We start from the raw sequence: 25,033 nt of genomic DNA, 5'->3' as shown, positions 1-25,033 counted from the left end.
ATATTATACAAGTGTTATTTGCCTTTCTTATTACGTCTCATTCTAAGTTTTTTTAGTAATCGAAGTCGTTCAAAATTTAGTATAACGTATTCCTAATTTATTTCATCGGCTTTCGTTTCGAAAGTAAATCTTCTTTCACCAACTTTATAAAAATGATACACTCTTTTGTTTCCAAAAACAAATATTCTGATCCCCTATGTAATTTACATGTAGGTGTTGATCGACTTTATTTCAAAACTAGTCCTTCCTTAAGAAGAATATATGTGGAACATCACTCCTCGAAAACGAAACTTAAAAGTACAGGACCAGCCTGTTTGATTATCAATTTAAACGATACAGAAACGAGTAAAGCATAGAAGAGTTGAAGGAAGATATTACATAAAATCAGTGAGACAGATTATGGTTGAAATTTCAACATGACGAAACTTTGTTTAAAGCTTATACATGTGTGCTTAGATACGTAATAATCAGTTGAATTACCTTAAACTGGGCCATCTTAAAAGTATGAACCATTATCTAATTATCTTTGGAGTATGAGATATAAATAGTAATATGATTTTAAGCAATCACAACAAATACACTAACAGTTACTGGGTGAGTGTTCGCAAAAAGATAAATGGGAGAAAGAATAATTCTCAATGTAGTTTGATTATTAAATAGTGTACGAGAAACACTATTTCAAAATTATCTACATACGAGTTTTTCAAACCTTTAAAGTAGAAAAAAAACACTCCCTTATCAATAATGAAAAGAAAATGCTTAAAGTAGTATACATTGTTCAGTCAAATATGGTAGTTTCATCACAGGTTAAGCGTTGGTTTCGTCGGCAATGCTCAACATTGTGTTGTAGTGGTCGGCGTCCTGAAATTTCTCCATCTCTGTCGAGGCGCTTGACATCGGTTGCGCCGGGGATGTGAATCCCATGGGTGGCGCCGGAAGCTTGGAAGCTTTGGGGCGGGCGACGGAATAGGCGTATGAATCGACTGGCTTGTCTGGTCGTCGGAGTACAGATTGTCCGGTCTACTGTTTAGTTTGTCCGGGTTAATCTCATCTTTCGGAATATTGTAGGGCATCGCCGGTATCACTGGGTCGTAGGGAGTGGGCGTAACGCGTGTGCGAAAATGGCCGTTCTTTGGTGTTTCGTCGTATAAACCTCCATTCATTCTGCAAGCATACATCGATCATGTGTACATATGTATAGAATTGGAATCGCGGATGATTTAATTAAAGATACCATTTTTGCGCATTTATAATAGGATGGAACAAGGACAACACAACATGGAAATTCGCTTAAAAGCAACTTTAAATATTCAAAATCAATATGTAAGATGGCCCAAAAATTAAATCTAGACATGAAATTAAACAAAGTTCTGACCAAATAAGATAATTTATAAAACATATTAAGCATACACTATAAACACAAAAACGACTTGTTCGTGATTAACAATATTGTACCAGACATGCTTTTTAGTTATATTCTCAAAATGTCTAAAATGATCAAATCTGTTAGCACAAATATTCAATCTTAAACTACACCGGAAATTAGCTATATATCTTCCACATGCTATTCTTGGTGAAGTCTAAACAAAATACAACTAATTCAATTATGCCATGACATGCACATTAGCTGATTAAGTATCTCCATATCTCTATATACTCACATAATATATCATCTCAGAGGATGATAAATTTCCGTACCTTGCATCCATTATCTTTTTCGTCTGCATTTTCTTGTAGATGAGTATTCCCGCGCCGATTCCTCCTAACACCAGAATGGGGACGATTACAGCAGCCGCGATGACAGCTCCGGACACCGCGTCTTTTTTGGATAAGCATTCTGATGGGAGACATTATAAGTTTTTTTTACAAAAAATACAGATGGGAACGAATATATTTTTTCTGCATTCCGATTTAGTTTAGTAAATGACATGTGTCATTAACGCTGTTGAAGTTACAACACAGTAAAGTATTATTTGTTGCATCTTGGACTTTTCTGACAAAGAAACACATGTATTAACGTCGAAGAAAAGATGTAGACACAATTCACATTCTTATGGAAATAATATTTTTGCAACGTAATTCACATTCTAGTCGAACAAATCTATTTGCAACGAAAGCTGACCTAGGAAACAATATTAGTTTGTAACTAGAATTGATGGGATACATATTTAGTAGGTTTTTTAAGTTGCCATTATGATGGCAAACACGTTTGTTATATACTTTACTATTCTGATGAAGCAAACAATGACATGAGTTTGAAATATCAGCCATTATTCTGATGTTAAACACTTTTTTGAAGAAAAGGTTTGTAGCTTCTTCCTGATGTTTCTTTTAGCAAAAATTGACATTCTGGTTGTAAAATATCAATATGTTATACACTTCGACAGTCTGACATTTTTTCGTTTTATAAATCAAACCGTAGCTGATATAAGAACACATTTAAAGCACATCACATGCGAGTATTTATACCATAATAATTGTCTGAAAAATGTAAGCTAACGCTGAAGCTTTTATTTCAGAACGAACTTTTTTTATTAACGCACAATACTTCAACGTCTATTATTTATAAAACACACGTTGAATAACAATCGGATCCTCACCTGTCTTGTTCACATGAGTCTGCCAGTCGCTGATGGATTCATCTGAGTCACAATACAGACAGCCGTTCAATGGATTGTCGGCTTTGTCGTCATAGCAACCACCCGAGATAAAGCACGTGTCGTCCTGTTTATGAAAGATACATTATACAAACTTCAATGAATAGCGAGATATTTAAAACACGCAATGTATATATATCAACATATACAGAATGTCATACATCCTCAACCTATCCGATTATTGACAAAATATTCAAACTCGCAATACCATTCACGATTATCGCTTTAAGATTACTGCGTTAAAGAAGCGTGTTCCTTCAATACAGCACTCTATCTATCAAATATGCGTGTTCATGGAAGTCATGTTCCGATATAACGGGATATATGTTATGTATTTCTACGATAAGTTTTTATTTAAAAAAAAAGCCCTTTGCGATTTCGAAAATAAAAATAAGTCGCGCTTAAAGGAAACCCAAGCTTCATGCTTGTGCGTAAAGGATCGTCCCAGCTTTGTCTGTGCAGTCAGCACAGGCTAATGAAATAAGACACTGTCCGCTCTTATTGAATGTTTCATATATAAAAAGTATTTTTACAACAATCAAGGTAGTTGCGGGTCTGGTGGCCATGACCCAACTTCCTGTCTGGATTTACAGATATTTCTATACGAGTTCACTGACTGCAGCAGTTAATTGATCACAAAAAAGAATAGTACTGCACTGGTGACGGTCTTGACCAATATTCACTTCGCTTCTAATATAAAATGAAAATTTGTACTTGTATATTACCAAAACTAAGGTACTTACAAACAAAAAAGCCACAAATTCGTCTTTGATTGCAGTGTGCATACGTCACAGGCTTATATGGGATGAAACCATACATACATACATGAAACCATGTTTTTCAGAGCGGGGCTTAATTTTGGAAATATCTTCTTTATCAAACCTTCATTGTCCATGATGTAATGTCCATGTCTGTGTTGCAATACCGACAGGGTATTCCCATCTCGAAGCCGTTGTTATCATAACATTGATTATCGATGACACAGGTGTCAGCCTGAAATAAGGTGTAAAACAAAATATTTACTTGTTAAAGGGAAAGTCGTTGATTCGTTTTGAAAAGCGAATCATCGACATATCTCAATAATATCATAGTTAAAAGTATCTAGGTTACCATGTTGTATATTAAACTGTCATTGGCCGATTGTAAAAAATATTCCTACTGCGTATTCATTTGTGTTTGTTAGCATGATATTTTGTGGATAAATACAGTTTGGTATTTTCGCTTGATATACAATTTGTGGATTTTATGATTGTCTGATATAAAAGACTTTGGACTTAAACGTTCGTTGTCCTTTTGATTTCTTGTTTCAAAGGACCCGCGAACATGCACGAAAATAAGCATCTGAATAATAATAATTGTTTTGCAGTAGTTTTAAGTACTCATGCTAATTGTATATTCCAGCAAGTGAATGGAACAGTCATAATATGACCCCCGAAAATGGGTCTAATGCCATATGCGGCCAGCGCAGATCCAGGTCAGCACGCGCATTCGAAAAGACTGCTCGGGAGCTACGATATCCACTAATGAGATCGCGAAACTTTGCGTGATTGTATGGCGGGTTTGATAACTCCTGACAAGATTGTGCGATGCGCAGAACATAAGTATGTTGATTAATATCACAATATAAGGTTTATCTTTTAGAGCAAAATAAAACCACATTAACAAGATAATCTCCAATAAGAAAAAAGTAAAAACATCTTAAATAAAGATCGTGGACAATGTGCATTTCTTCTATAATACTTTAGTCAATTTAATAGAAGCTAAGCAGAAAGTAGAACAACTATGTCTCGAAAACATTTCATTTAGTAACATTTAATGAATTAGTGCGTGAAGTCCCTTTTGTTTAGCTAATAAAAAGGTAATCTTATAAAAATTACCGTCTGGGTGAATTCTGTTTGACTCGCTGTTGGCACACACGTAAGGCACGATTCAGCAGCTGATTTGGCATCCGATTCATGGTAACAAGTACCACCGATCTCACAGTAATCATTCTGCAAGAATTTAGAGACATCATATTTGTGAATAAAACTATCACTATTCCAATCTAAAAAATATTGAATCATTTAAAAAAATGTAAAATCACACCATCAAAAAATATGTTTATAACATTTATATTTATTATTATAAATGTATAATTTATAATTAATGTTTATTATTTTTTATCATAAGAGTGTTATTAATATGTTATTTATAGATAATTCTCATTTAACAAGTGAAAATAAACTTAATTTCTCTCATGATTATGGTTTTGAGTCCATTTTCCAGTTTAATGTCAAAACGACAACATTTGGCTATACGATACGCACTTAAATTTCTTCGAAACCGATATTTTTAATTGATATTACTAACTGAGAATGTGTTTTTTTTCCTAGTTTCGATGTAAATTAAGAGTGTTTCGTCAAATATAATGCAATTATATAATGCCCATATCGTCATGCATGGAAACATGAATTAATAGTGATTTGCCTATTGATGTATAATTAATCAATTACACCCTGTATTGAAATTATTCATTTTTTCAAAACAAAGATTTTTAATACTACTCATTTAACAATTTAATATTTGTAATTACAAAACAACAACAAGTGAAACGTGACTAACAGATATTGTCCATTCAAATCTGTTGGCCATATCACAGGTATAACATCCATCATTTTCGGTTTCCGCAGCAGCATAGCAGACGCCGTCAATGAGACAGTACCCAGCCTAGAATGTAAACAAGGTTGAGCCCTACTCTGGGAAACCCATGCTGAATGCATGCGCGTAAATGGTTGGCCCAGGGGTCCGTTTCATCTACGATCGTACGACAAAATTGGAATACGACACATATTTCAAAGACGCATTTTAACTAAACATCAAATAATAATACTATTATTTTTTCGTATATCTATTCATTTCATTGTTTTCTCACATATGGTTTATATTTTGAATGCATATTGATGAACAGCTTTTGTATTTTCAGTCTCCAAAATTAGGTCGTAAATTAAGATTGTCGTACGATCTTTGATGAAACGGCCCCCAGATACGCAAGTGTAGTCCGCAGAGGCTTAACCGGTACGACACTTTCCGTTTGTATGGAATTTTTCGTTAAAAGAAAGTCTCTTCTTAGCGAAAATGCTGTTTAAGCGGACAGATTCGTCCCTGATCAGAATAAGCGAACTGCAGTCTTGTCTGGTACGATACCTTATCATATAAATTAAGCCTCGTTTTTCAGAAGAAGACGCAAACAGTTATTACCAAAGAATAAATAGTGTAGTATTATTGCAAAAAATTTCAACATATAATACACCTGTGGAAGTTTGAAAAAAAAACTTGTTTAAAGATTCGTGAAAACATTGATGCTGACATTTCATAGTGATTATCGGTAGTTATTGTAGTATTTCTTTTAAGCAATAAATAATTTATCACAATAACACTAGGCAATTTGTATTATGTATCAACTCTGTACATAATGAATACCTGTCTAGCAAATAATGACCTTGATTGTAAGAAGGGACCTCTAATGCATCCAGATGAAAAGATTACAACTTACGGCGAGCACAAACTTTGTCCCATCGTTTGTTATGCAAGTGCTGTCCAGAATTATATCAACGTTGGACGCTGATTCGCTGTATGTGCTACCGTCATTGCTGACTGCAACGCCAACCTATAACGAAAACGAGGAGTCTGAATTTAAACGCTGTTGTATATATATATATTCACGACGACTATATGCACAATGCGACGAAATACTGTGAAATTTTACATGACATCTTCGAAAAACAATAAACACTTGTTTTCAGAATGACTAAACACATGGTTATTCTTAATTCGTAAATTGATTAGTTATTTGGTGTTATTCTGATCATTTATGTCAATCAAATTCTAATTAATATAATTCACAATAGCGAACTAACTGCGCAATTAAATTCGTATTGATTTTATTTAACAGTTATGACCGTATATATGCTAATTGCAAATATGAAAATTTAAATGAAGGTCGCAAATGTCCCACTCAAGGCTGGTTTTTCAAATATAACTTAATGATGTAAATGTATAAATCAGATATCACGTTGACATTGAACACGTACTATTGTGCAAAGTGATTTTTGGTTCGACAAATACATGTATCTGCAGGTCTTTTAATCAATAAAAAGCAAAATATCAGACAGTTGCGTGGATCAATGCACACAATACATACCGTTGTTCCAAGAGGCACGGTGTCACTGGATCGACGCCGACGGGCACCTGTTATGGCACTGACGTCATATTCGACATCAAAACCGTTTACGCATGTACAGGGTTGCTCCTTTTCTGTGACTGTTTTTGTTTCATCACTGTAGTGCTATGAAAGGCATACAAAATACAAGCATTTGAATGTTGGGTTTATTAATACCTGCATTGTACTTTCAAAGGAGAAACCAACTGCAATGTAGAACTTGAAGAAATTGATACACTCAAATATAATAACATTGTTAAAAATAAACTATGATAAGAGATTATATTTGTAATTGTATGTTGCATGTTGTGTTTGTATGTACATTTGCGGTTTCTATTGTTTTGGTATAACATACAGCGGTCGTGTTGGTTCTTAACAGAAGTTAGTATTGATATCGGGAGTTCTAGATTAAAAACCTTACTTTTCTGAATATATTATTTTATTTTCTGTAAGTACACTATTTACATAAACTTTTTTTGAATTAACAAATATGAATAAATAATACATTTATTCCGCATTGATAATAACGTTATAATCATCGAAACAATAAGCCCTGAACACAAGTTCACACAACACGTCTTTTACCGTGGTAACATTCGCTTTGCATGTACTCTGTGATGTACATCCGCTTGTTGCAATGGTGAACGCGTTGCAGCCGGCCGCCTTTCGGTCACACTTGCCGTCCTTGAGCCCTCCTCCACTCAGGCCCTGCAGGGTGGGTTTCTGACTGCGGCTCAGTGAGCAGTTCGTCAGCGGGTCGTAGTCACCATCGCACTCGCAGGTTCCTTTGTCTGTATGATGGATTTATTTGAAAAATAAATAAAAGAACTGCAGTCTCAAATGCACCGGTAGCAATAACGTAATAAGATTTAGAAACCTTTCAACTCGTGTAATAATTTCAAAACAATTATATTATATCCGTTTTATTTTATACTTTTCGATGGTTCATAGAAAGCTATCAGCTTATTAAAACTGATATGCTGTTTTGAGAATATTAATTTAATCAGAAAATGTGTTTTGGAATGTGCTATTTTGTCAAACTGTGAAACATTCCTATTAAAAATTGCATGCTGAAACGCTACTATACACTTACGATCACAAGAATCTGGTAAAGAAAATTAAGTTACACCGTGACCTCTTATAAAAAAAAAAATCTGCTAAAGAGCAAACCATTGCATTTCCCATTTCCGTTACAGTCGTCGATACACATTTTCTTGACCTTTGCGAATTGTTCTTTGTATGTATCCTGTAAAACACAATCGCACATATACTAGATCCCGTTTCATCTTTTGTTTCAAACTTAAAGATAAAGAGAGAGATATTACATTTTATTGTGTAGAGAAATAAAAACGCTTTCATATTAGTGTCCGTGTTAAATGTACAGAAATAATTAGCACATGTATTAAAGTTTGTAGTTTTAAATGACCATTTCTAAAAAACAACAGTCATCATTATTTTTTTCACAAGTTATAAAAAGGTTGAAAAGAGTTAAATTGGCCATAATATGAAAACATTCACCGTGTTTACCTGAGCTATATCCGTATAACGTCAACAGTGAATTTAATACGCTAACATAACCAAAAATGCGTAAAACGTTAAGTAATTTGCTAATAGTAATCGTAATTCTTACATTATTTTTGTAAAGAATACAAGTAAACTGTAGAATCAATCGTTCGATGCGTTTTGAATACCTGCGCCTCTGTGTCCTTGACAAAAGTGGTGACTATGGTGGTCTTCACTGCACGACAGCTGCCTTGTTGGGCATCCGATGCGTTTGGATTCAGCTGCAAAGTCAGCAAGAACGTGCTCGACACGTGTTTCGTTCATGGTAGTCCACCATTGTTATACGAAATGATGCACATATTAATGTTTATGCTTTGTATATACTAGAACTGCGACGTTAAAGTACATGTGAAAACTATAATAGTTATTCTTATGCTGAAACTGTATTATAACTGTGTATTTTCAAAAAACCTTTTAAAACTAAGTGCGTTTTTTTTTTTAATTTGAATTTTAAATCGTTGTTGTTTATTTGTACTAACACTATGCATATTTCATTGATATTTTTACCTGTTTAACGAGGAAACACTTCAGTAACATAATACATGAAATTCAATATATAATTATCGTTCAATCATTTAATATACGATAGGTATCCGTGGTGTAATGGTTCTGGGCTGAACCATACGTCGGGGACATTATTTAGACCTCCCTTAAGACAACATGTACTGGTTATACCCTGGAAACGAACCAAATAGCGTTTTAAGAAGCTCAATGCGTTAGATGCAATCGACCTTCAATAATAAAGTTTAAACTTATAAACGATTATCTCAGTGTTCATTCCAGTGACCATACCACAAGATCCCTGGCGCAGTCCAGAGTACTTTTCTCTGTCTTATTTCCAAGTATTGTTATTCCGTCCATGCAGTCATCTTTTAGGTAAGCCTCGCATTTAGCTTTTGCATCGTCTATTTCTGCTTTGGTATACTCTTCAGCTTCCCTCTACAAAACGCGTTCACAGTTAATACGGACATTCAAATATTTTATTTTTACAATTTAAGCTACTATTTCATGAACCTGAACAGTATGATATTTAAATGGAGGCATGTTTGTAGAAGAAAGTGTGAGACAATGTAGAATTACAGAACCAAAATCACCATACAATATTAAAACTGTGTCAACCACTAATAAACTACATGACATGACCAATAACTTTTAAATTATTACTTTGTATCATGTTGTATGTATTCAACGATATTTCGATATGGACCGTGCTCTGCGAAAAGGGGGTTTAATTCATGTGCGAAAAGTGTCGTACCATATAAGCCTTGCAGTCCGAACAGTTTAATCAGCGGCGACACTTTCTGCTATTATGATATTTTTCGTTTACATAGAGTCTCTTCTGAGCAAAAATCCAATTAAGGCGGAAAGTATTCGTGATTAGACTGCACAGGCTAATATGGGGCGACACTCAACGCACATGCATTAAACCCCCCTTTTCACAGAGCACGGCTCATATATTGTTTTTGTCCTTTTACACTGCCCATATAAAACATGTAAACCCCGTTTAACAATGATCAATACTACAAAGCATTTCCATAACAAAACTACTTTGCTACTGCAATACGTTTCAATAAGCGTCATTGCAACACCGGTCGCCTTTACAGCACGATTCACATTTCAAATTGTTAACCTTTTTTCGCTGAAGTTTGTTCATCTCCCTCATTCTTCCCAACATCCCCAATCGTTCCGCAAGGTCATCCATATGCTGACTATCCACGGACCTCTTCGTCTCCTCAATTATAATCTTCTCCTTTCCAGCGTAGACCTATGTTTTTTTAACAATATATGATCATCGTACCGGAAAAACGCAAAGTGTCCGCCCAGGACTAATCAGGGACGACACTTTCCGCTTATAAAAGTACGCAATAATCGTTTTATGGCATTACAATAATATTGGAGGAAGAAATCTAATTTTGACATGGTCCTCAGCCATCTGTTTCAACGTAAATATATTTAATAAGACAAAAATGTTAAAAAGATGCTAATAATATTGATAAACAATTGAAAGGTTTGAGAAAGAGGCTTGTATTTTAAACTATATTCCTCACATTGGATAAAAAAGTACTTGTTGAACCAGCTTACTTGAGACATGTTTGAGTAAGCTAACTAGCCTCACTTATATGGCTGAAATACTAATTGCGGAACAATGCAAAGAATCTCAAATGACAAAAGACCTTTGAGTTTGTGCACTGCTTGTCTTCCTTCTTGTGGCACATTGGTTGACGCGATCCACCCACCAATGGGCACACGCAGTACTTGTAATCATCGGCCCATGGATTCAGCACGTCATCAAGCTTTCCCTCTTGGGCCAATTTCAACAAAGGAGTTTCTTCTCTATAAAAGCATATGTGCTATGTTAGCAAACTACGGCTATTTTGTGTCAATGTCATAGGCTAGATATCAACGATACGCTGAGAAAATCAACCGTGTAATATATTTCCTTGTGTGCTAAGAGTACATTGCCTGTATGTTCCATATAATATTACCGCTATTACTCGTTTTATTAGTTTTACATTTATAATGTTTTCTCACCCTTGCAAAAAAACTAAATTAATAATTCAGGCCAAAAATAAATCTCACCTCCATGACTCGCTGAACTCGTCCGGGTCTTTGAACGAGAAGAACCAATCCCAGTACCTATCTCCCTGCGCGACGGTTACAGTACCGTCGCTGTGGGTAAAGTCGTCCTCCCAGTCGTTGTTAAAGTTTCCGCACAGTCCTTCCGTGTTGTCCATGTCGTCGGGCGACGGGAAGATCTGGACGTTCATCGTCTTCCAGAAAGTTCCCACATGGTAGTCTACGTTGATCATGGTGCCTTGTGGCAGGTAGAACTGAACAACGGAATAAGCGATTATGAGACCTTTAAGTTATCATAATTAAATTAAAATAAACGGACGTTCCGTGATCGAGGCCGAACGAAACAACGGAATGATCGATTAGTGGGAATTTCAAGTTATCCCAATTAAATATAAATAAACGGACGTTTTATCATCGTCCTATAAACTAAATAACGGAATGAGCGATTAGTGGGACTTTCGTGTTATCCCAATTAAATTTCAAGAAACGGACGTTTTATCATTGTGGTAGAATAAAACAACTGAATGAGCGATTAGTGAGATTTTAAAACCATGGAAAGAAGATACAAATAAATATAACTTTTATCCTCATGATAAGCGACAGATAGAATTAAATGACAATTATCATTTAGTTATATATGCCGATCTTGTAATCATTGTGTGTATTTGATAGCATCGTCCTTCTTCGAAAACAAAAATAATACAATTAAACAACAAAATATTTACCCCATGATTCTTTTTTTAAATTACATTTTAAATTAAATTTACTTACTTATGTCCCATGTGGTATGAACAACGAAATAACTGAATAAGTGAATGTATATCTATTAATACAACCTTCATTAGTAAACATGTTAATTTTCAAAGCTATTTATTTGAGTAAATGGTCCGACACTTACTGATTGCATGTAACCTAGAAGTTCCCTACCGACACTTTCTGTATGCATGTACCCGGGGAGTTCCCTACCGACACTTACTGTATGCATGTTGCCTGTGAGTTCCCTTCCGACACTTACTGTCTGAATGTACCTTGGGAGTTCACAAACGACACTTACTGTGCTCATGTACCAGGGGAGTTCCCTACCGACACTTACCTTATGTATGTACCCTGGGAGTTCCCTACCTACACTTACTGTATGCATGTACCCTGGGAGTTCCCTACCGACACTTTCTGTTTGCATGTACCCTGAGAGTTCCCTTTCCGACACTTACTGTATGCATGTTCCCTGGGAGTTCCCTTCCGACACTGACTGTATGCATGTACCCTGGGAGTTCCTTTCCGACACTTACTGTATGCATGTTCCCTGGGAGTTGCCTTCTGACAGTTACTGTATGCATGTTCCCGGGGAGTTCCCTACCAACACTTACTGTATGCATGTACCCTATGAGTTCCCTACCAACACTTACTGTATGCATGTACCCTTGGAGTTCCCTACCGACACTAACTGTATGCATGTACAATGGGAGTTCCCTACCGACACTTACTGTATGCATGTACCCTGGGAGTTCCCTTCTGAAACTTACTGTATGCGTGTACCCTGGGAGTTCTCTACCGGCACTTACTGTATGCATGTACCAGGGGGAGTTCCCTTCTGACACTTACTGTATGCATGTACCCTGGGAGTTCCCTTCTGACACTTACTGTATGCATGTACCCTGGGAGTTCCTTTCCGACACTTACTGTATGCATGTACCCGGGGAGTTCCCTAGCGACACTTACTGTTGCATGTACACGGGGAGTTCCCTACCGACACTTACTGTATGCATGTACACGGGGAGTTCCCTACCGACACTTACTGTATGCATGTACACGGGGCGTTCCCTACCGACACGTACTGTATGCATGTACCCTGGGAGTTCCCTACTGACAGTTACTGTATGCATATACCCGGGGCGTTCCCTACCGACACTTACTGTATGCATGTACCCTGGGAGTTCCCTACCGACACTTACTGTATACATGTACCCGGGGAGTTCCTTACCGACACTTACTGTATGCATGTACTCGGGGCGTTCCCTACCGACACTAACTGTATGGATGTACTCTGGAAGTTCCCTACTGACACTTACTGTATGAATGTAACCTGGTAGTTCCCTTCTGACTCTTACTGTATGCATGTACCCTGGGAGTTCCCTATCGACACTTATTGTATGCATGTACACGGGGATTTCCCTACTGACACTTACTGTATGCATGTACCCTGGAAGTTCCCTACTGACACTTACTGTACTTAGTTACCGGGGAGTTCCCTATCGACACTTACTGTATGCATGTACCCTGGGAGTTCCCTACCGACACGTACTGTATGCATGTACACTGGGAGCTCTCTACCGACACTTACTGTATTAAGTAACCGGGGAGTTTCCTACCGACACTTACTGTATGCATGTACCCTGGGAGTTCCCTACCGACACTTACTGTATGCATGTACCCTGGGAGTTCCCTACCGACACGTACTGTATGCATGTACCCTGGGAGTTTCCTACCGACACTTACTGTATGCATGTACCCTGGGAGTTCCCTACCGACACTTACTGTATGCATGTACCCTGGGAGTACTGTATGCATGTACCCTGGGAGTTCCCTACCGACACTTACTGTACTTAGTAACCGGGGAGTTTCCTACCGATACTTACTGTATGCATGTACCCTCGGAGTTCCCTTCTGACACTAACCGTATGCATGTACCCGGGTTGTTCCCTAACACTCATGATCTTCTCCGTATTCTGGATCGTCTTGATCATGTGGTAACCACCACAATGGTTGATAGCGAACACGTCCTTGCCCGCATTCACAGTCACACCACATGTGCAAGCCCCTCCTCGATTGCATATCTCGGTTTCTATTTCGACCTGACGTAAACAAAACAACCACACTACTCTTTTTGACCGACCTGACGTAAACCTTAATACAAATCAAAATACTCATTTTCAGGCAAATGTATGTACATGTTTCTTTTAAGCCACCAGCTTGACCTCAACAGCGTGTAGCATCTGCAACTGTAAGCCTAGTGTCAGTACCAAAGATCACGTTCAGTGTACACGATTTGAATGGAATTGATAGGATTATCTTACCATAATGTAGTTTTTCATCATACTTTCCAAACTTGACTTTAGCATATTTGCTAATGTTTCAACTATGAGTCAACTGCAACCAACGTGATACAACTATTTAATATCAAACATCTTTTTCGTCAAGACATTGCCTTTGTTATTGTAAAATGTTGTACATACACTAAATGTTTGCATACGTATATTTTGAAACTCAGATTGACATGCACATACATGTATATCTATTACATGAGCATTCAACATAGTAAAAAATATTTAGAGAAATCAGCATGGTATATATATATATATATATATATATATATATATATATATATATATATATATATATATATATATATATATATGTGTGTGTGTGTGTGTGTGTGTGTGTGTGTTCAACATTTAGGACTGCAAATTAAGCAATTTATCATAAAACACTTGAACAGCAAACCACTATTTTTACCCTAAAACTGTGTATACAATAAACAGGCAGTCATCTTTATTGTTTTATCAAATTTGTCCGTAAAATAGAACAGGCGAGTCGTGTTTTAAAGACATCAGTAATACAACAAAGGGCGATTGCGGAACATATTTCTAAGTGTCTAGTAATTACCCGAATAGGAAGTGTTTTGTGTTTGTACAGCGTATAGTTCCCGGCATTGTTCAGGCTGAAGTAGCTGCAAACGTAAAGTTACGGATATTATGTTCAGAGATATTTTTACTTTCACAAATTGATTGCCAAAAAACACTTCGTTATTCAATGCAAATTTCATATAGGTTCTAGAATAGTGTGTGGTAATCATAAATCAGCTAAGAGATGAATTCTAATTAAATATTTTCTGGTCTTTTTTTACAAACCCAACACATTCACAGATATTGCAGCTGGGATAACCATATATGACAAGTAAATGGAAATATGTGTTGTTTTAATTAATTTGATCATATGGGTTTATCTTGAATGGAACATTTAATTTTCATAGCATGTGATAATTGTATGCAATTTTGTATAAGGCTTGTTTATTAAACGGAAAAAAAACATATTTCGTTATTCGTTTAATGGTTTTCTCAACATAAGTACACTTACACCCCGTCGAAAGTTCCAATTCTAGGATCGTTGTTTGAATAACAGTAGTTATGCATCCAGTAGTTTTTGAAGTCGTCGACCTCGACCTATCAAACAATTAAAACTATTGACTTAATACGGTGTAATTACTTATTATTGGTCTTAAACGATTTATCTTAAAGCCTCTATAACGCTTACAATCAACACAAATTTCGTAAAGTATTTCGTAAATTAAATTAAATTTGGTTCTTGTTTAAGAAATGGGGCGTCCACTGAAATTCTAAAGAAATAAAACCCTGAGCGAAGCTTATCAATCTTCTGATAATTCTTAATTCTGATTCCAAACAGCAATGGCATTATTTACTCAGACAGTCACTAATCAATTTACCGCAATCAACTCAAAATGTGATGCCACTACTACTACAGTGAACGCTATTAAACTTAAACCCACACAATCAAAGTCCCAAAATAATGCGTTTTAAATATAATTCATGAAACATTAGAAGGAACAAACCGAATACGTTGGCGTAGAATCTATAATTACTAATGCATTTAGTTCTTTTCAAAGCTATTCAGACATTCATGCGCCTCTGTCCGGCAGAACAAAATAGTGTATAATGAATTATTAGCTCGTCATAAAAGTAATTATCAAATAAGAGCGTTTCTGAGAACATAAATCCATATGATTAATTTCGAGACGCAACTTGTTGCTGTCTCACATATGTCATGTTTTTCATGCACAAAAATGTGGACTCGTGTTATGAACGTTTAAAATCCACGTCAAATACTCTTAATGTATAAACTGTTTATCAAATAATCAAATGGAATTTTAGATACAAGTTAGTCCATAACACGTTACATGAATTATTCACTTAAATGGTTTATTTCATCGGCAAATGATTTAAATTGATGCAAGTGTCGAGAAATAAGGGTTTATATTTTAGATTAATTCATAATGTGAACAAACAATTTTGATTGTCTTAGACGTTTTACTAAAACCACTAAGGTGAATACATCGTCTTATAACATTATCAGCGATTATATTTGACATGTAAAGGTATATGTAAAACTTATAAAAGATGTATCGTGGAACTTTATCATTTTTAATGTTTTGTATGTCGATTCAACTACATTAGAAATGAAGTAAATTCCCCATACTAAGCATTTGATCAGTTACTGTGTTCCTTCTAAATGTGAACCAAAGAAAAAAATACCTTGATTTTCGTATTAAGTTTACAGTTGTCCCAGAACTCATCCACCTTTCCAAAGCCTTCTATCTCCATGGTCAGCGTAAACGTGTCTTTTAGCTCAAACCAGTTGTTGTTTTTTGTTGTAATCTTTATCGACTTGTTCATACTGTCAGTGGTGCTCGCAATATTATTGGCACCTTCAACGATGTCTCCGCACATGCTTTTGTGCTGAAAGCCAGGAAAAACCAGGAACACATCAATTCATTGAAACAAGGTATTTAAATTTGCTGCGGTTATAAGTATTAAAACGTTACTGTTTGGATGTGTGCGTTTGTTTTATTGTGTTTTTTAAACATTTATTTTCGTTTATTTTACTGCTTTGGTTATTACGTGACTTTATAAGTCAGTCAGTGGGTAAATAGTTTTAATCGCAGAAAGCTGTTGCATCTGTGTTGACTAGGGTCCGATGGGAGTTTAATATAGTTGAACTTGATTTTTTGATCGGTGTTTACGGTCAATTGTATTCATGAACAACAGTCGAATATGTAGTTGTATTGTTATAATACGATTTAGTGGCCGTTTCTATGGTCTTAATTTGTAAAAAAAATATATATTTCTTGTCAAATACTTTGAATACCAAAAAATGTCAAGCCTTAGATAACTAAGAGGTTCTTTAGTTAGGGTAAGTGGCCAACTGCCATACAAAATAAACATACAAGATTACACGACAAAAAAACTTTCACATGTGTTTATATTTTCGGTTTTGTTTTCAAGTACATGACGCTTACCCGCGCGGCCAGCGTTGAGTTTTCGCATTTATAAGCATCACTTTCATCATAGACTTTTACGTTGATTCCACATTTTGTTCCCGGTTGACACAGGATAGGGACGTTGATGGTGTAGAGGATTTCCGCACTGGCTCCTCGGTTCAGTGTAACGTATGTAGTTTTAATCTGCAAAGAAATAGCAACAAGGTATAAACGCATATTGTTTGTTTGTGCAATAATTAATCACGTGCTTATATGTTATTGCTGCCTAACTTGTATGTCTGAATAGTCGTTTACGGGAGGGGTCTCCGTGAGTACTTAAAATAAATCTTATATACAAAGACACAATTATAAATTGAATGATACAGCCATGTTTAACAGAATATAAATGACACCACGATCCACACATTCAAATGAATATGTTATAATACAAATCCTGTTCCATTTCAATAGACTTTTTCTGTGCATTTAAGTTCTTATAGAATCACAAATCGCTGATTCAGTTTGGTACACACTTAATATTCTCCTTGACAAAAGACAAGACTAAAAATTGAATATTTTAGGATACAAGTACTGTTTAATTTAAATAGACTGTTTTCTGGGCATTGAAGCCGTTTTAATGGAAACCCACGTCGCTGAATCAGTTTGGTACTCAGTCAATATTGTCTATGACAAAAGACGAAGACTTAACATAATCTACCTTGATGATGTCCTCATACTTGCTTGCTACGGCAGGCAGAAGAGATTTTCCGGTGGCATCAACAACCGTAACTGCACATCTCCACTGCAAAGTAAGTATTAAATCATTCTATAGGCTAATTAAACATGCGGAAGGTAACTGCACATTCCGATTGCAAAGTAAGTACGTAGTCATGCTAAAGCAGGGTGCAGGATCACGTGACTTTGTTGGGTTTTCCCAGTTAAACGTTATTTGATGTAACACACCGGTAAGTGCTTTTTTTCAAAATAACTTATTAAAACATTTTTTCTTAAGAATTTAAACTAGTGCATAACATACAGATTTTTTTGCTGCTTATGACAATGTGAAATATATTAGAATTATTTAATGTAATAAGCCTGTGTTCTTGTTCAAAAAGTCCATGTATTCTGCACGACTATGGGTCACGCCAGGTGAAATTTTTGTCACCGATTCAGACGTATTCAAGGATTGATTCGTATACCTTAAGATATCGGCACAAGCTGGAAGAAAATCTGTCTTTTATGCACTAAAAATTTTTGGATATGCATTTTAATAACTTGAGATATTTTGGAAATATAAAGTTCATAACGCTGTTTTTACATTCTGACTAGCCCGTGTGTAAACCCCCGAAAACTCCGTTAATTTTGCACCCTGTTTAGTTTTTTCAAATTTCCGAACGATTGCTCTACAGACCCTTTAACATGGCATGTTCATGTTCAAATTGGTACACGGTGTCTTAAAGGTAATATTTAAAACAGCATGTTTAACGGTTTTGAATAATCCGCGGCATTTCAATTCAAATATATTCAATAATCTTCGTTCTGGACAGACCGGGTTTTCGTTAAGAATAGAAGGCATTCAAACAAAAAAGTTCATAAAAGCGAAACTTGTCGTCCCTGAGAAGCCTTTGTACCGGCTAATATTTGATGGTTCTTAGCGCATATGTGTTAAGCCCGGTTTTCAAAGACCGAGATTAACATAATCCACATGTTTCACCATGAAAAAGTTTAAAACCAATACAGCTATTGTACAACGATGTTTGTAGTTAAGTTGAGTAAAAAATCATAATTGAACATTGAGCTTTACCGCTGCATATTGTATACACTTATATTATTTTTAATGATTATTAAGTATATTCAAATTCAACATTTTGGACAGTCATGCGGTGAAATAGTACTCAAATGACACTTGTATATTACTAAATAGTATGCGAATAATATTTTGGAAAATGATGATGACACCGGTTGTTGTTGATTTCTGTTAATTGGAATAATTAAACTTACCCTGCGATTAATGGCACACGTTTTAGATAGCGTAGAATTTGCGCGATAGGCGGCTACAAGATTGGACACGGAAACAGCGTTGAAACCGGCAACGTCCGCCTTTGATATGCCTGTCGTATATACCGGGGTTGATACCGAATCCACGTACCTAAACCAAACACCCATGTATATACTATGATAGTAAATGACAATACGTATGCGTTATGCAGTAGTGCATAAACTGTCACTTTAAAGAAGGATAATGTAATGTTTCATTACACATATGCTAATTAAGAAATATGAATTGCATAACCGCATTGACTTTTAGCATGCACGTCACATTATTGTTTTCCATGCATTTAAATAAGTAATGGCAAAAAGTATTGATAGTAAATTGAAGCATTTTATCACCAAAAATAAAACTTTCATAACTACAACGTCAGCTATCTAGTAATACATGTTTTTTTATTTTTTCCAAAATTGTGATACATTTTAAATTCATTGTTTGAAGAACGGATTGTACAATTCGCCAGTGTGCATAATACTGGCCGGTCTCTTTTTCAAACGATGTTAATGGACATAGCTTAACAGGACATCTTTGTTGGATAAAATATCCAGATATGAAATAAAATGGCATTTAGCTATATTGAAGCGAGTATAAACGATTTAGTTTATTGAATATTGAATATTTAAGTCTCAAAAACTTAAACAAACATATGAATATGACCGAGGAATATTTCAACAATAATTAAATATCTTTATATGGCATAAAAAACAAAAAATATTGTCCCTCTCTTTAAAATTTATAACGATCAATTTAATGACAATACCGACACGTTTAATAGAATTTATTATTGAACTCAAATTGTGTCCATGGTTCGTATGAACACATCTTTTCAGATAAGTAGGGATTTTCAACCAAAGCACATGTCTTGTGTCTACGATTGAATAGTCTGCTGTTAAGCAAAACAGTATTTCCAATGAATACCGTTGTTGTTTCGTTTATTTTCTGCTACTACTTCCTTTGAAATTGTCTTCTAGTTGTTTCTAGTCTTTCATAAATCAACGTTTTAGCCCTTGTTATACCCCTTTAATTAAAGTGTTTATTTTATTTTTCAAAGCTCATTACATATTTTCCATTAGTCAGATTTTCAAATCTTAAAATGAATATTTCGTCATAAAAATAGGTAAATCAGATACAAACCATCCCACAACATAGTACCGCGTCTCGTTCTTGTTTTCAAACAAGCATTCTGCAAACGACTTGTACGATCCATCTTGTTGCTGTTTGTATATCATGTCAAGGACGACGTCAACCGGGGAAATCGGATCTTGTTTTGTGTGTGTGTCAGAAACAATTGAAAACCATTTTATGTTAAAGGAACTTTCACAGTTTCACAGTTGGACAGTTGTTTACAGACTTTATACTATCCAAACGACAAATTGCTGCACAGTGAATATATAAAAGCGACTTTTACTTGATATGAGAATAATTCGTGTATTCTTTAAACATGTAGCGCAATCTCTACAGTTTCGAAATAGTAGTTTCTAAAAAGTGAATTTGATCTTTCAAATGAAACATTTTAATTGCCAATAAGTCTACATGCAGCATGTCATAATAATTGCAAAGTGAACACTGACAAATATGCCTTTACTGCCTAATTTTAAAGAAAGGATTGTTTAACAATATTTGCTTTTAATAATGAATTTAATGCGGAACTTTATTGAATGAAAATATTGAAATATAGACATTTCAGTTCGTTTATATCGTATAGTTTAGAAAGATTTTTTTACATGAATGCTGTTGTCTATGGATTTATTAAACAATGAACTGTAAACGTGTCGTCGTTACCTGTCATATTTGGACCGGGTGTCCAATCGCCTGAAAACAATGGGCAAATCATAATAAGTATTATCTTATGTTCTATCCCAAGTCTCAGGTATCTTAATGCTGTGATATTTGTTAGTTTTCATCAACATGCGAAATCCTGATTGAAAACCATACATCCATTACTTTCTTATACTTACAAAATACATGTGTACTTGGACTGAATTGTAGGCAAGGTATTGATTTATAAACTATCCATTTACACTGCATGTCTGTATATAATTAATATCCATTACTTATGATACTTATGTATTAGTCGGGAACATATTGTTTGTAAAGCATACAAGTAAATTGCCTTGTTTAACATTTGTAGTTGTATGTACATTTCTACAGACAATTATTCAAAATGTTATTCTGAGTTTTCACAAGACACTTTTTCTTCGTCCCTATGTATGCATGTTGTACATCACAATTTCAAATTATAGATTGAAAAGTGTGTCTGTCCTACGGACCGTCTCAAAATTCCTTTACGGAAATCGATACTTTAATACAGTTCGTAGCATGACTTATTCATACAAGAATTAAAGCAACAGATAAGTAAATGTCTTTTTGAGGAAATATACATCTTATTTCGTTTGTAGTTGTATTTTTAGAACGATTTCATAATCACTTTTCGCTTTACTATAGTTCTTTTTTTAACAGTGACAGTTTACTGTAAACGTGTAATCTTTACCTGTCATATTTGGTCCAGGTGTCCAATTCTCTGTAAACAGGCAAATCATCTTCAGCATTATCACAAGTGCGACCCCATGTATCAAGAATCTTCATTTTATGATAATTTTTCTTTTTGATATCGTATCCATGCGATAAAGACTCACACACAAAGTATTTTCTACTTCTTACAAAATACATTCGAACTATGGGCCTTTAATGTGGGCACGATATTTATTTATGAACAATACACTGCACGTCTGCATAAAACTTGAACCAATATATAAGTATTTATATCAACAAAACAAGGCACGTCTGTAAGCAGTTTATTTCGTTTGTTGTTTGGATTTTACAACGATTATATGATAACTTTCCGCTTTACAATATTTGTGTACATTGGCTGTTTATTTTAAACGTATTATCTTTACCTGTCATATTTGTTCCGTGTGTCCAATTCCCTGAAAAAATATGCAAATAATTATCAGCATTATCTCAAGTGCTATTTTAAGTCTCAAGTATACCAATAAGTTTTGGAATCGGAGACATACAGAAAGCAGTGTTTGAATAAACAATCATTCGATAATGATCGACGGGCTTTAAGGAACGTTGGAAGTAAAATAACTCCAAAAGTTTATGGAAGTTTTTTTACAAACTTTATGATATCAAAACGGCAAATTGCTGCACAGTGAATAGACAAAAACGATAGTTACTTGATCTCAACAGAATTTAGTTGTTGTACGATGAATATAAATTGCTGCACACACACGTTTTTCGTTTTTGAAAAAAAAACACTATAACATTATCTTTTCATAAAATTAAACTTATTGAAACCAATGATTCCTAATGAAATGTATATCACACATTGAAGATATAAACACTCAAGAAAAATGACAAACCTCTTGCACAATCATGGTGCCATTTAAAAACCGTTAAATGTATATTAACCTTAAATAAGGATTCACATTTTTAAATAAGAAATATTAAAAGAATAATAATGGCAATCATTCATAAGTCGTTGTTGTTGCTGGTGTAGCTAAAAGAATAACAGTCATACTTATCAGTATAAGTGTAATTACACGTTGGCATGCATACGTGAGTTTCTTGCAAAACAGTGTTCGGTTATTTATTGTGACAACAAAGTGACAACATTAAAACTTGTTATTCTTATTTTTATCTTATTGTTTGTAAGAATCCGTGTTGCAACTATTGCAGTTAAATATTCCGACAATTGTACTGGGAGTGCTTAACAAAAACAGTGCAAGTAAGCTAAGCTGATTCATTTACGAATAACCAAATGTTACCTAGGTCTTTTACACTTATGACGACTGTCGTTCTGTCTGAATTTTTATAACAGCTGTAGTTTCCAATCGTTGTTGTATTGAAGTGTATTATGGAAACATACACTTCACTTAGGTCTGCGTTTGAGGACATGTTGTATACACCATTATACGTTGGAAGGACAAAGCATGTGAAGGAGTGAAATCCATCGTGACAGAATCCTATTGCATATGCATGATTACAGGTTACTTCTTGTGTTTCTCCAAGTATCCATTGAAATTTAAACACCAGCTGTAGATTTGTTACGCCCACATCAACCAATTGTTCTGTATATGAAGCTAGAAATAATAACAAGGTTAAAGTTATGACACCGTTTTGTGTTTTTACAGTAGGAACATGCACGGTACAGGTCGTAAAATAAATATACTCATATCCGTGGGTTGATAAATTGAGATATATATAAATATATAACAACGTCAAAATGTCATGGAAATAACGTCATATCAATTATGACGTCATAGCGTCAATAAATATTCAACAGAAATTTAATTGGGGTTTAAATACATGTATAAAATGTTGTTCTTTGGCTAACCTAGCTGAAATATTGTTTGAAAATAGCTAGGTATATATATATATATATATATATATATATATATATATATATATATATATATATATATATATATGTATTCTTTCTACAGTTTCGAAAAAGTTATTAAAATCGTAATTTGAGCTTACACAAAAACATTTTCTTCGCCCATAAGTATGCATGCATCATGTTACAATTTCAAAGTTTACACAGACCCAGACCCAGTGGGCATCAAAGTTGCTGCAACGTTGTATTTAGGTTGCATTCGAACGTTGCAGTTTGGTTTTACGAAGGGTCTAAATGCAAGTTTTCCCGACGTTTTTTCCAAACGTTGCCGCAACGTTTTTTCCAAACGTTGCTGCAACGTTGTATTTAGGTCGGATTAAAACGCAGTATTTTTAAATTCTATTTTTTTTAATAATATAAAAAATTAAAACTGTTTACTGCCAACCGTTCTTTCGATTATTATCGGCAGTTATGGAACATAATCGAGTTCGTTTCATACAAACAACCATTATTTGATGCCTAGAGAAAGTTACATGAAACGAATCGAACCCACCAACTCCCGATCACTAGGCAGATACCGCATCCACGACACCACGGCGACTGTTGAATGTTACAGACAAAAATGTTGACTATTAATATTTGGTTGAAACTTTGAAACTAGATTCTACCATTTAAATGCATAACACAACTTAAGCAACATATTTTATCCGGCGATTTTGAGTAAAGTTTATATTTAGCATCGTAAAGGTTAAGCAACTGATTTGTAAAATTAAAAAAAAAATTCTAAAATGTACAAGAAATCATAGGCATGAACTGTATTATTATAAAGTACGATTCCTACTCGGGGAGCGTTTCATTATCCCCTCTGTAGACACCAAGTACTGGTTCTTTCTAGGAAACGGACTCGACAGTGTGCATATCTGCCGATAATACTCGAAAGAGCGATTGGCAGTATATAGTTTGTTTATTTTTTTATTATAATTTAAACAAAAGAAACACTACGTTTAAATGCAAACTAAATACAACGTTGCAGCAACGTTGGAAAAAACGTCGGGAAAACTTTTATATAGACCATTGGTACAACCAAACTGCAACGTTCGAATTCAACCTAAATACAACGTTGCAGCAACGTTGGAAAAAAAAGTTGCAGCAACGTTGGAAAAAAACGTCTGGAAAACTTCATATAGACCATTGGCACAACCAAACTGCAACGTTCGAATGAAACCTAAATACAACGTTGCAGCAACGTTGGATGCCCACTGCGAAACTGCAACGTTTGAATGCAACCTTAATACAACGTTGCAGCAACTTTGGAAAAAAACGTTGCAGCAAAGTTGGAAAAAAACGTCGGGAAAACTTTCATATACACCATTGTGACAACCAAACTGTTTGATGAAACGTCCGTGTAATGTTTTGTATGCAACGTTTTGGCAACGTTCGGTAATGGTTGCCGACGTTGCGACCTAAATATTACGTTGCAGCAACGTTCGCACAACATTTAATGCCCACTGGGGACAAGTGTGCCAATCGTAGAGACCCTACACTGTTTCCCTTATGTGATTAGATAGTTTATAAGTATTTTAGTATCGTGTTT

The 25,033-nt window shown here is 35.0% G+C and overlaps 1 protein-coding gene across 1 annotated transcript in view; it reads right to left on the bottom strand.

Moving 5' to 3' along the window:
• Positions 1–23,291, bottom strand: part of LOC127834823 (uncharacterized) — a 112,046-nt gene extending 88,755 nt beyond the window's left edge. The window contains exons 1-26 of the mRNA XM_052360885.1: positions 22,868–23,291; positions 21,995–22,024; positions 21,589–21,618; positions 20,880–20,909; positions 20,232–20,358; positions 19,049–19,196; positions 17,766–17,849; positions 17,087–17,251; positions 16,323–16,526; positions 15,130–15,215; positions 14,659–14,722; positions 13,671–13,847; positions 10,999–11,249; positions 10,593–10,752; positions 10,049–10,183; positions 9,211–9,357; positions 8,547–8,639; positions 8,026–8,101; positions 7,441–7,646; positions 6,838–6,981; positions 6,190–6,303; positions 5,259–5,363; positions 4,535–4,648; positions 3,540–3,650; positions 2,601–2,724; positions 1,699–1,837 (exon numbers count right to left, since the gene is read on the bottom strand). Coding sequence (XP_052216845.1) covers positions 1,699–1,837; positions 2,601–2,724; positions 3,540–3,650; positions 4,535–4,648; positions 5,259–5,363; positions 6,190–6,303; positions 6,838–6,981; positions 7,441–7,646; positions 8,026–8,101; positions 8,547–8,639; positions 9,211–9,357; positions 10,049–10,183; positions 10,593–10,752; positions 10,999–11,249; positions 13,671–13,847; positions 14,659–14,722; positions 15,130–15,215; positions 16,323–16,526; positions 17,087–17,251; positions 17,766–17,849; positions 19,049–19,196; positions 20,232–20,358; positions 20,880–20,909; positions 21,589–21,618; positions 21,995–22,024; positions 22,868–22,997 — 3,194 coding nt within the window. The 5' untranslated portion in view covers positions 22,998–23,291. The remainder of the gene's footprint in view (positions 1–1,698; positions 1,838–2,600; positions 2,725–3,539; positions 3,651–4,534; positions 4,649–5,258; positions 5,364–6,189; positions 6,304–6,837; positions 6,982–7,440; positions 7,647–8,025; positions 8,102–8,546; positions 8,640–9,210; positions 9,358–10,048; positions 10,184–10,592; positions 10,753–10,998; positions 11,250–13,670; positions 13,848–14,658; positions 14,723–15,129; positions 15,216–16,322; positions 16,527–17,086; positions 17,252–17,765; positions 17,850–19,048; positions 19,197–20,231; positions 20,359–20,879; positions 20,910–21,588; positions 21,619–21,994; positions 22,025–22,867) is intronic.
• Positions 23,292–25,033: the final 1,742 nt, after the last annotated feature.

This window comes from Dreissena polymorpha, chromosome 6 (assembly GCF_020536995.1).
Source record: "Dreissena polymorpha isolate Duluth1 chromosome 6, UMN_Dpol_1.0, whole genome shotgun sequence".
NCBI classification, from domain to species: Eukaryota; Metazoa; Mollusca; class Bivalvia; order Myida; family Dreissenidae; genus Dreissena; species Dreissena polymorpha.
Note: the sequence above shows the minus strand (reverse complement) of the source record. Positions and strands in the feature narration are given on the sequence as shown.